The 11,241-nt window shown below is 41.8% G+C and overlaps 1 protein-coding gene and 1 long non-coding RNA gene across 6 annotated transcripts in view; one reads left to right on the top strand and one right to left on the bottom strand.

The window, feature by feature from the left end:
• Nucleotides 1–851: 851 nt before the first annotated feature.
• Nucleotides 852–2,809, top strand: LOC118226742. The gene is made up of 4 exons (XR_004765094.1): nt 852–1,008; nt 1,121–1,242; nt 1,563–1,634; nt 1,739–2,809. It is a non-coding gene; the product is annotated as an uncharacterized LOC118226742 (long non-coding RNA).
• A 4,140-nt stretch (nt 2,810–6,949) lies between these two features.
• The window catches only part of pik3c2a (phosphatidylinositol-4-phosphate 3-kinase, catalytic subunit type 2 alpha), a 37,653-nt gene continuing 33,361 nt past the window's right edge, over nt 6,950–11,241 (bottom strand). For all 5 annotated transcript variants that reach the window (XM_035417352.1, XM_035417350.1, XM_035417349.1 and 2 more), the window contains 7 exons: nt 10,788–10,995; nt 10,231–10,355; nt 9,793–9,910; nt 9,527–9,608; nt 9,246–9,355; nt 8,907–9,032; nt 6,950–8,449 (listed from right to left, as the gene is read on the bottom strand). In XM_035417352.1, coding sequence (XP_035273243.1) covers nt 8,267–8,449; nt 8,907–9,032; nt 9,246–9,355; nt 9,527–9,608; nt 9,793–9,910; nt 10,231–10,355; nt 10,788–10,995 — 952 coding nt within the window. In that variant the 3' untranslated portion in view covers nt 6,950–8,266. The remainder of the gene's footprint in view (nt 8,450–8,906; nt 9,033–9,245; nt 9,356–9,526; nt 9,609–9,792; nt 9,911–10,230; nt 10,356–10,787; nt 10,996–11,241) is intronic.

Raw genomic sequence — 11,241 nt, 5'->3', positions numbered from 1 at the left:
GAGCACCATTCTTCAGCCAGGAGGTAGAGCTAAATCAGCTGGCCGAGTTCAGGGGTGGATGAAATACATGGCAGGACTTTTACTTTCTGACCCCTGGATTGTCCACCTCTGGTGACCACAATCATATACTTAACTTAACCGTTAATCCCAGTAGTAGCTGTTAGGCTTCCAACTTCATAACTGCTAGAATGGTAACTCCTCAACCTTTTCTTCTCAGCAATGACTCCAATATTGCAGTCAGAGATAGCCATGTTGAAGCGCTTACTAGTGACACTGGCATTTGACTCTGAACACATTCCTCTCCAAACCCTGACCCAGCCATCTGCTCCACCAATGGAGGCAGTATGTCAGGACAGGACCACACTGCTGGGCTATTCTAGCATAGCCCTAAAGGTCATGTCTCTCACAATGACCAAAAAGTGGAGGGATTGAAGGGAACAGGGATCAATACATTCTTCTACAGATAAAGAAAACTGTTAGATTAGATGAAAACAAGAGAATGTAACCTTGATTGCTTTCAGTACTTTTACCTATGTAGCGCTCAACACAAAATTACTGAACATGCAGAAAGCAAAAAGTACAACTCTTGCATTAGGTAAACAGACTGGAATGGAAAAATGCAAAAGGAGAAATAAATTAACAACAGTGAAGTTCCTGTTTTGTAGCTATTTCACAATGTGTTTTTTAAAATAATATCTCAATCCTTCAAAATATATGTTGCATTGCAACATAATATTCTGTTTATCTAAGAACCAACCAGAAGCCGTTGAACCATGTTATGCCCATATATGATACTTTGCTGATTAAACCATGCTACGCCCATTTATCTACTGTATGTATAAAAATGACTCAAATGCTTCCCTTATTTTCAGTACGACTGCAACTGTTTTTAGTGCTTGTATTCTAGTGTTAATATAGAAATAAATCTTATCGTGTGAATTCTGTCCGCCTGACACTTTCGAGTAAGTGAAATACCTCTCTGCACAGCACCCCAAAATGGCAAACATGGTGAGTATTGATAATGCCTTTTACATTTTAAAACCACTCCATTGATACAGTACAGGTGTCTTTACTCCCTGTGCCAGCCTGATGTCTAAGCCAGTGTACTGTGTGTGTGCAGGTTGGTGTCGGGATCTGGAAGATTGCTCTTCTGCTTCTCTCTCTTTCCCTCCTGTCTGACAGAGGGGACAGTGCTTTATCTGAAGATAATCTTCAGAAAATTATGACACAAATGTTCAACAGGTGAGGGTCTGTTGAGGCACTCTACTTCTTCTACCAATGCAAATACGGCATATTTATTTAACATTTCTGTGATTAATTGGTTAATAATGCATTGGGAAGAAGCTGTGATATTTATACCGTACCTGCAGTTTGAATATATCATTTATGTGTAGCCTACTGAATAGTCATTCTGAGCATATTCATGATGAAACCTCTGCAGAGGATTGATGTGAACTCAGAGGTTCTGGCATATCAAATTGCAAAACAACCTTAAAATACATGGCATAGTTTTTAATAGCTATTTATCTACAATTAACCTTCATGTCATAATGTCTCTTCAGGTTTGACCAACAGGCATTAATACAACAAATGAAAGTGATAAACAATAGAATACCAACTAGGAAAAGAGCTACGTAAGTGCAAATCCCCTTTTCTTTAATGTTAAAGTTTCAACAGGCTGATTCCAAGGTGGAAATCGACATGTAAATAATATTATATGTTGTCTTTTTCTCATTAGAGGCATACAGTACAGTATTACTCTTCCACTCTCAGAAGACGACTGTAAGAAAGGACAGCTGGGAAACAACATCCCTGCAGACTTCGCAGACATCAGGAACACTCTAGCTGAAGAAAAGGTGTACAACAAAGACAATGTTGTTGCAGCGCTTCCTCGCCATATATATGACCAAAATAAGAAAACTACTGACCATTCTGAATACAGAGTCCTCATGGCACTAGAACAACAAAACATTAGCCCTGGATGTCTAATTATCTACACTTATTTCAGTCCTTGTTTCGCAAAGTGCCTGTCCAATAACCATCATGCCAATATCATTAATCTACTCAATAATTTAAAAAACAAAAACAAAAACACAGACATTGCATTAGTTTTTAGTGCACTATTTCATTATGACCGGGACAGCAGTACAAAAGATCAAATTTACGAGAACCTGAAAGCAATCACCGCAGTCCCTGTTTATTGCTGTTATGAAAAAGGAGAACGTGTTATCTGTGCAATGTTTGATAGAAATAAAGATAAGAACCAGCACTGCCTTTCAGAAAAAATGTAAAGCCTCATAGGGGAGGCGATCTTGAAAAAAGGCTTCTCCAACATGAAACCTTCTGGATCTATTTCCTCAATACTATGTCCCCAACGGTCTAAATTAGTAATTTGATATAAAACCTTTTTTGTGATTTTCTTTTTTTGCCCTCTTTTCCAGTACCCTAGTATGCTAGTGGCTAAAAAACTATTATTGACTATTATTCTTATATGATATGTAAAAAAATGTTTACTTGTTGCTTGTTGGTATGTCGTTTGCTACTTTTTCTATTATGTATCTCTATATATTTTTCTATTGTGGTATTATTAAATGTTAGTATGTGTTTGCACTATTTTTTTTACTATATTATCGAGTGGCCAATGTGGTATAGCCTACTTAATTGGCTGACATTGATGTCAGTATGATATCATTGGCTTACTGTCTATATATACCTTTTTATCTGTCGTGTCAGTCATTTGCCTGATGAAGACCCTGTTGGGTTGACATGTTGCTTTGCTTTTTAGTCAATAAAGTATTGGGAGCTGTAATCCAGTGTGCGGATATCCATTTTCCTTCAATCTTCACATGTACTTTTATCCTGCACCCGGCCAAATAACTGGTTGGATGTGTACACAGCTACTCTACTGTGCAGTTCATTGTGTCTACCAAACAACTTGGCTCAGTTATTATAAGTACTGAGTTCTGTACATGGGCATCAGTGCACTTGTATATTTATACCACAGTACAATGTTGTATATTGATACATTTAAAAAAAACACCTGCTGTCATCTATGGGCGTATCAATAATTGAAGCTAAAATGTCAGCTCATGAATATCATTACAGATATAGCTGCAGAAATTAAATGCATAGTATTTTAAGGAAATTAGCAAGAAGTGTCCTTCTTTAGGATTCGAACCTACAACCTTCATCATCATCTGTAGGACTGGTGAACAGGACAATTTAATAACATTTTTTAAGCAGAGCAAACCTGGTAACTGTTGGTTCAAAAACCTGTAAGAAAGGAACTATGCAGTTTAGACACTTGGAAAGGCCCTCCAAGAATGATAAAACAGCAAACTGAATCAACAACTGCCAACGTTAATGACTCAATATACAGAAAGTATATCATGATAAACAGTATTTCAAGGGTTGTTCCAGAACAGCTGAGAGAATAAATGTGCCTCAAACTGTTTTGTTTTTTTACTGGAAAGTAAATAGATACGCCTCCAGGATAGTCCTAAAAACATCAACAATGCCTAACCTCAAGCCAGTACCATGAAAGGCAAACGTACAGTTTTTGGGTTTGGATGTGGGGAAAAAAAAAAAAAAAAAAAAGAACTCCCTTTCCACATTTTCTACCTATGTAAATGAAATGGCTTCAGTAGACTAAATAAAACATTTATAAACACATACACCTAGGTTAAAGACAACTCAATTCCACACATTTCATGCTACCATACATTTCCTGTGTTAAGTCAATTAGGGTATCTACTTTATTTCCATAAGTGGTAATTTCAATACAACAGCTAAGAGACAGAATTATTTCAGCTTTTATGTACTATATAAGATTTTCAGGGGGTCAAAAGTTTACATACACTTTCTTAGTATTTGGTGGCATTGCTTTTAATTGCTTAACTTGAATCAATGCTTGGGTTAGTCTTCCACAAGCTTCTCACAATACTTTGCCGGAATTTTTCCCCATTCCTCCTGACAGAACTGGTGTAACTCAGTCAGGTTTGACGGACATGCTTTTTCAGTTCAGTCCACAAATTTTCTATGGGATTCAGGTCAGGGCTTTTTGATGGCCACTCCAATACTTTCACTTTGTTGTCTTTGTTTGGTGGCATGCTTAGGAACATTGAAAGACCCAGTTGGGACCAAGTTTGAACGTTCTAGCTGAAGTCTTGAGGTGTTGCTTCAGTATTTCTAGATAATCCTCCTTCCTCATGATGCCATCTATTTTCTGAAGTGCACCAGTCCCTTTTCCAGCTAAACATCCACACAACATGATACTGCCACCCCCTTGCTTCACAACTGAGATGGTGTTCTTCAGATTAAAAGCTTCACGGCCAAACAGTTCAATTTGTTTCATCTGACCAGAGAACACTCCCCAAAGGCTAGGTCTTCATCCAGGTGATCACCTGCAAACTTCATTCTGGCCTTTTTATGACAGTCTTGGAGTTGGGAGTAGGGGCTTCTTCCTTGCTTGACAGCCTTTCAGGCCATGGTAATGTAGGATTCTCTTCATAGTGGATGTAGACACTTTGGTACCTGATGCCTCCAACTCCTTCACCAGTTCCTTTGTTGTGGTCTTGGGGTTCACAGTCCCTTCGGACCAAAAGTTTGTTCAGCTCTGGGAGTTAATTTGTGCCACCTTCCTGAACGATGCAATGTCTATGTGGTCCCAAGATTTTTATATTTGCATACAATTGTTTGTACACATTCTTGCGGTACTTTCAGTTATTGGTATCAAGGGCAAAAAGGCAGTCGCTCTAAAGGCAGGCCCTTAAATACAGCCACAGGTGTTGTGCACCCTTGCCTTTTTAAAGAGATTTCTGAGACTATTGGACCAAACATCCAAATAATTATGAACAGCAGTCTCACTTCAGGTGTTGTACCAGCAAATTTTAAGCATGCAGTAGTGCAACCATTGATCAAAAAATACAATCTGGACACCTCAGTCCTCTCCAATTTTAGACCAATTTCTAAACTCCTGTTTCTTTCAAAAATTTTAGAGAAAGTTGTACTCATACAATTTCAATCTTTTTTAGACATACATGGCATTCTTGAGGTGTTCCCGTCAGGTTTTAAAGCCCTTCACTGCACTGAATCTGCACTTTTAAAAGTTTTTAACGATTAGCTACTGATTCCGGGGATTCCGCCATTCTTATGCTTTTAGATTTCACAGCTGCATTCGACACAGTACACCATAGTATCCTCATCTCTCGCCTGGAGCATTGTGTTGGCATTAAAGGTACTGCTCTGGAGTGGTTCAGGTCTTACTTGTCTGACAGAAGTTTTTCTGTCAGCCTTGGTGACTCTGTATCCTCCTCAGCGCCTCTCCCTTGTGGAGTCCCTCAGGGTTCTATTCTTGGGCCTATCCTTTTTCCCTTTAAATTCTCCCTTTAGTGTCCATTCTTAGAAAATATGGCATCTCGTTCCACTGTTATGCATCTCATTATGCAGATGACACTCAAATTTACCTGCCTTTGAAACGGAAAGATGCAAACTCTATAAAACCATTGTTGGACTGTCTCAAGGACATCAAAGCTTGGATGGCCTTAAATTTTTTAAACTTTAATGTGAATAAAACTGAAGTCCTGATATTTTGACCCAGTGGTGCCTGTGATGCCCCTCATATGGACCTGTGTTCCCTGGAACCATATGTAAAACCCACTGTAAAAAATCTGGGTGTGATAATGGACAGGGATTTTAATTTGGATAAACAGATAAACTCAGTGGTCAAATCTAGCTTTTTCCCAGCTGAGGCTCTTATCTAAGGTCAAATCCTTTTTATCATTTAATGATTTTGAAAGGGTTATACATGCTTTTATCTTGACCCGACTTGACTACTGTACTGCCCTTTATGTTGGTGTTAGCCAGGCCTCCCTCTAATGCTTGCAGTTGGTCCAGAATGCTGCAGCTCGTCTTTTAACAGGAAAATGCAAGCGAGAGCACATCTCCCCCATACTGTCCTCCCTTCACTGGCTCCCTGTATGTTTTAGGATTGATTTTAAGATTTTATTGTTTGCCTACAAATCATTAAATGGGCTAGCTCCAACCAATCTCTCTGACCTTTTACAACCACACGTCCCATCAAGGTCACTCAGGTCCGCTGACCAGTTGCTTCTGGTTGTCCCAGGATCAAGGTTGAAGCACAGGGGAGATCACGCTTTTCCAGTGGTAGCCCCCAAACTCAGAAACAAGTTGCCTAGGCATAGGCTGGCCCCTACACTAAATCCTGTCTTTAAAAACATCTTTATTCCTTTTAACTCAGTATGAGAGTTGCCTTTCTTTTTCTTATGACCTAGTTGTTATTATTTTATTGTCCTTTTGTCTTCTAAACTGATCTTTGTGTTTTTATTGTGTTGTTTTATGGTTTATGCTATTTTTGATTGTACAGCACTTTGGTCAACTGCTGTTGTTTTTAAATGTGCTTTATAAATAAATTTGGATTGGATTGAACAGGTGCCAATTAACTCCCAATGAACTCCTAATTATCAGAAGCTTCTAAAAAGTCATTACATCAATTTCTGGAATCTTCGAGACTGTTTAAAAAGACTGTCAACTTGGTGTATGCAAACATTTGACCCACTGGAATACTGATATAGTGAATTTAAGCTGAAATAACTCTGTTTCTAATCGATCGTTTTGAAATCACCTCAGATGTGAACAAAATAGATGCCCTAACTCACTTGCCAATAGAAATGTATGGCAACATGAAATGTGCAGAGTTTGAATATCTTTAGCTTAGGTGTATGTACACTTCTGGCCTCAACTGTATGCCGCTGTAAATTTGAAAGGTTTAAAACAAATGTATTCAAGCTGTCATGTATTAATAAATATGACTATTTTACCAACTAATTTAACACATGAGATTTTCTTTAAATTAAATATAAAAATCAAGTAAGGAGTTCAATACACATCCATTAATGTTACAAAAAAAATACTCAGGGTAGACAGAAAATTAGAGGTAACATTTATTTGGTTTTAAGAAAATATTCTTTACCAAAGCATATTGAAAATATGCATCTGGTGAGTTAAATGGATGAATAACATTTTTTATATTGAACTTCATTACAGAAATAAGAAATTCAATTTCATTAGAAACCTAGTTTCAAAAATGTTTCATGTAGGAAAAAGGCTTACAGTACATACTGATCTATCCAGGTTAAAGATAACCAATTAAAAATAAATAACTGGCCATATTTATGTAAATTCAGCATGTTTTTACAGTTATTAAAAGAATGAAATCACTCTTTTATAGCATGATGTTGATTTTATAAGCTTCCACTTTTGAAATCGTCTAAAAAATACACTTCCAAGTGAACACAATTCCTCTTTTAACTGTACTTGTACACATGCAGTAGAAATCTCTCTGCTCCAAGTCTCATGATATTGTCATTCCCTTTAGTCTAAATGCAATGGCAAGAAGGGAGTTATTTAATATATACAAGTCAAATTCATAGCATTAAAACTCATGAACCTAATCAGGGTTGCTTGGTCAGTCCAGGAAATGAATCGAAATTTAAGTAATTTCTTGGAAAAAAGAAAGAGAACATTTATGGCTCATTATTGATTCATGAATTTAATTTCTATTCATTTCCTGAACTGACCTAGTAGAAATAGAGTACGGACCAACCCTGGTTGCACACGTGCTTCCATAGTTAGCCCGACTGACATCTTGAGGAAGTGTGGTAACTGCAGTGGTCCTGAACGTCGGAGAAACATTTCACTGGATAAAGGTTTTAACTGAGAATAACGTGTCGATAATACAGGCCGTGTGCAGAGTGAATGGGAAAAAAGAATATCAGAGGTGAAGTCACACGTTTTGTCCCACTGAGGGAAGTGGTTCGCGATCCGCATTTCGTTTTTGGCACGTGCTTTGGGGCGCACCGCATTCACAGCACTGCGGCCTTCCCACACGCTCACGCGTCACAAACTCACAGGGAAAAATCAGCGCTTCCCATCTGAAAATGTGCTTCGTAGAAAAAAAAAAAAAAAAAGTGAAACGTAAAAATGAGCCGTTTTACAAATACACAGTATGTATATATGCATATATATTAATATATACACACTCTTCAAAAGTGAGCTGGTTTTGGTCCTCCAACGTCAAATGTACAAAATATTAATACAGCTTTCCTATATATTCTGGGAACAAAAATATACTGTGCATAAGGGGACACGACCATGATTAGTGTTGGGGGTGTAATTGGAGGTGCGCTGAGTTTGGAGGGGAGAGATTGAGTGGTCCCCCGTAGGCATGCCGCGAGTTGTGCAGACTTTAAAAGTAGGGGACGGCGGTGAGCTTGTACCAGCCGACAGTCTCTTTGCTCAGGTCGAATTCATGCAGGCCCAGCGTGACCCCGCCCAGGTAGAAGTTCTCCCTCAGCGACTCGGCACTGAGCACGCTCAGTTGCAGCTCGCGCTGACGCAGGGTTTCCTTGCTGTAGCCGCTGTAGACCAGCTGGGGAACAATCAGAAAGACGGACAACAGAGAGGTTACCAGCTTATGCGGGGCGGTCATCCAGGCGGGGCTGGTTAAGAACTTTCACCGTAAGAGAGCTTCTTAAATGCGCTCTCATTCATAGACGCTACAGAGTGCACACCTCTGAGAAAACACACCCTGGTACTGGACTGCCACAGTCTCCCAGTTTTTACTTTTAACTTAAATCAGCAAACAATTCAGACCAAAGAAATCAGGGTTAGCCACCTCAAATACAGTATATATGATTTGTCCATAATAGAAAAATGGAGGTAATACCACACTGCACAGTAAAACTCCACTGAGAATAGTCCTGTAGTAACTAGGGAACACTTATGGTACATTATAAAGCTACAGTGCTTTGACAGCAGAGGCCCTGTTACTGTTCTCGTAGCAGAGATGGGCAGAAGGGACCAGTGAGGGGACAGGACAGGCGCACCATTTCATTGAAGGTGGGGTTCCTGGTCTTTCTGGAGATCTTCGTTTTACGCTTGGAGGTTTTGTGCGGGTCGGGGAGCAAGTAGGTCTTGACGTACGGATTGGGGTCTGCTCCGTCGTCCGACACCTGCGGGCGGGGGGGGGGGGGGGGTGGGGGGTGGGGGGTGGGGGGTGGGGTGGGGGGGTTAAATGATTAAATGGCAGTCGGAACGGGGTTTCTTTCCCCTCAGCTCCCGCATGGAGAGACAGCGGTGCGGGTGTCACGGTAACGGTGCGGGTGTCACGGTAACGGTGCAGGCGTCACGGTAACGGTGCGTATGTACGGTGGCCCGGGCCTCACCAGATCTTTAATGTGCATGACCATGATGAAGAGGGTGCTGTTCCGGTACGATACGGACAACTTCACCTCCCCCTCGACCCTCCCTGAGGTAGGGCTCACCGGCATCACCTCTGCAGGGGCAAGAGCACCGTTAGTGACCACTTCCCCGTCAACCATCCCCCCTTTCACGACCAGCGTGTTAAACCTTAAAGACGCAGCGTGGCGTATGAACAGCGCTGTCAGGGGAAAGGAGAGCAATGCAGTGCTTTAGCGTCAGCACAGGGCCGCTCGGGGGAACCCACCTGTGGGCTTGGCCATTCCCTCGAACCCCTCCGTCCTGTCGTCCCTGGCGATCGGATGGAAGAATGTGTAAACAAGATCGCACTGAGGAGAGAGAGAGAAGAGAAAAAAGGCGGAGAGGGAGAGAAGAGAGAGAAAGGAGAGATCAGTTAAAATGTCACGCCCTTTTTTTTTGGCACCCACCGTCAGGGTGGAGCCATCTTGTTCACTGACGGGCATCTGTGCCCAAAGCCAGGTTTCCGCGGGTAGAGCTCACACTGCCACTCACCTGCGCCACCTCACTGGAGCTCCTCATCAGGCTGTGCAGGTAGCTGTTGAGCTCCACCTTCCGCTTGGCTGCTACATCCTTGATGTGGGTCCTGCCCAGCACCATCTTATTGGGGAACCTGAGGGGGAAGGGGGGGGGGGGGTGATGTGCACAGAGTCAAACAGGCTGCAGTTCATTTCAGGGGGTTGCTTATGAGTTCAAGGTTAGGGTTGGTGGCAGGGTGGACGCATGTTGAAGGTTAAGGTTACAGTTACTATAGGGTTATAGGGTTGGGGGTCTTAGGGTTAGGTATGTAAGACGGTTAAGGTTAAGATGGAGGGCATTTAGGGTACAGGTTAGGGTGAGGACTCGGGTTAGGGGTAGGGTTGGGGTTAGGTGTATGGTTAGACTCGGGGTGCAGGTTTAGGGTTAGGGTTCGGGGGTCACATGGAGTCGTACCCGGGCAGTTTCCACAGCGGGAAGAGGATGGTCAGCTTGTTGTGCAGTTCCTGGAACTCATCGAAGGTACGGAACACGAACTGGGCCTCGCCCTGCCCCTCCCGCAGGACTCGGACCACATACGTCTGCGGGACACGCAAGGACGGGGAGATCAGGATGGCTAATCAATAACCAGCGCTCTCCTGTCTGATAAAGTATCACAGTGCACCAACAGCCCATGTGGGATTCATTACATATTCAATACAAACGCTTGAGAAATTTGACTTCATAATATCTCACTGGTCTTTCTCCCCCTTTTTTCTCCGTTGTGCGTTACTGCTGATTAGTGTTTAATTTTTTTTATTTCACAATTTGATTGTTTTTACTGTCTGTTGACAGTTTTTATATTGATCATAATAAATGTCATGATCGTTAAAAATAAAAAAATAAAAAACGACAAGCCAAGTTGGGCTGATGGCCAGTTCCTGTCATCACTTTTCTTATGTTCTTCTCCTATACTGGCCCCTGCCCACCACAGCACTACAGCTGAATCCAGGGGCTACTGTGCAGGGGCTCACGTAGTGCTTGTCCGGGTTGTATCTCTTCTGGTAGGTGAAGATGGACGCGTCGCGGATGCGGCCGTCCTGCTTGAGGGTGTACGTTTTCGGGGAGAAGGACAGGATGGGCTCGTCGCTGGAAGGCAGGCCAGAGAAGCGCATCTGGGCCAGGTTGTGGATGAAGAAGTTGAACTTGGTGGCAACGCTGCCCAGACTGGACTCTATCAGCCTGGGGGAGGAAGAGAGGATTACATGAAAGAGAAAGCAGAAATGGGGGGGAGAGAGAGGGGGGCAGGGAGGATTAGAATGAAAGGGGGAGAGAGAGAAAGAGAGCAGAGAGGCAATTCAGCTCATTAGACCGGACTACATGCATGGAGGTATTAATGCACTAACTAATCACTGTCTGTGCAGTTAATTCTGATTGTTCACTTATTCAGTGTTCGCCCTTGAAGATGTGTGACTTAGTGATGTATAC

This window comes from Anguilla anguilla, chromosome 5 (genome assembly GCF_013347855.1).
Source record: "Anguilla anguilla isolate fAngAng1 chromosome 5, fAngAng1.pri, whole genome shotgun sequence".
Classification (NCBI taxonomy): domain Eukaryota; kingdom Metazoa; phylum Chordata; class Actinopteri; order Anguilliformes; family Anguillidae; genus Anguilla; species Anguilla anguilla.
This window is presented reverse-complemented; position numbering and strand designations above follow the sequence as displayed.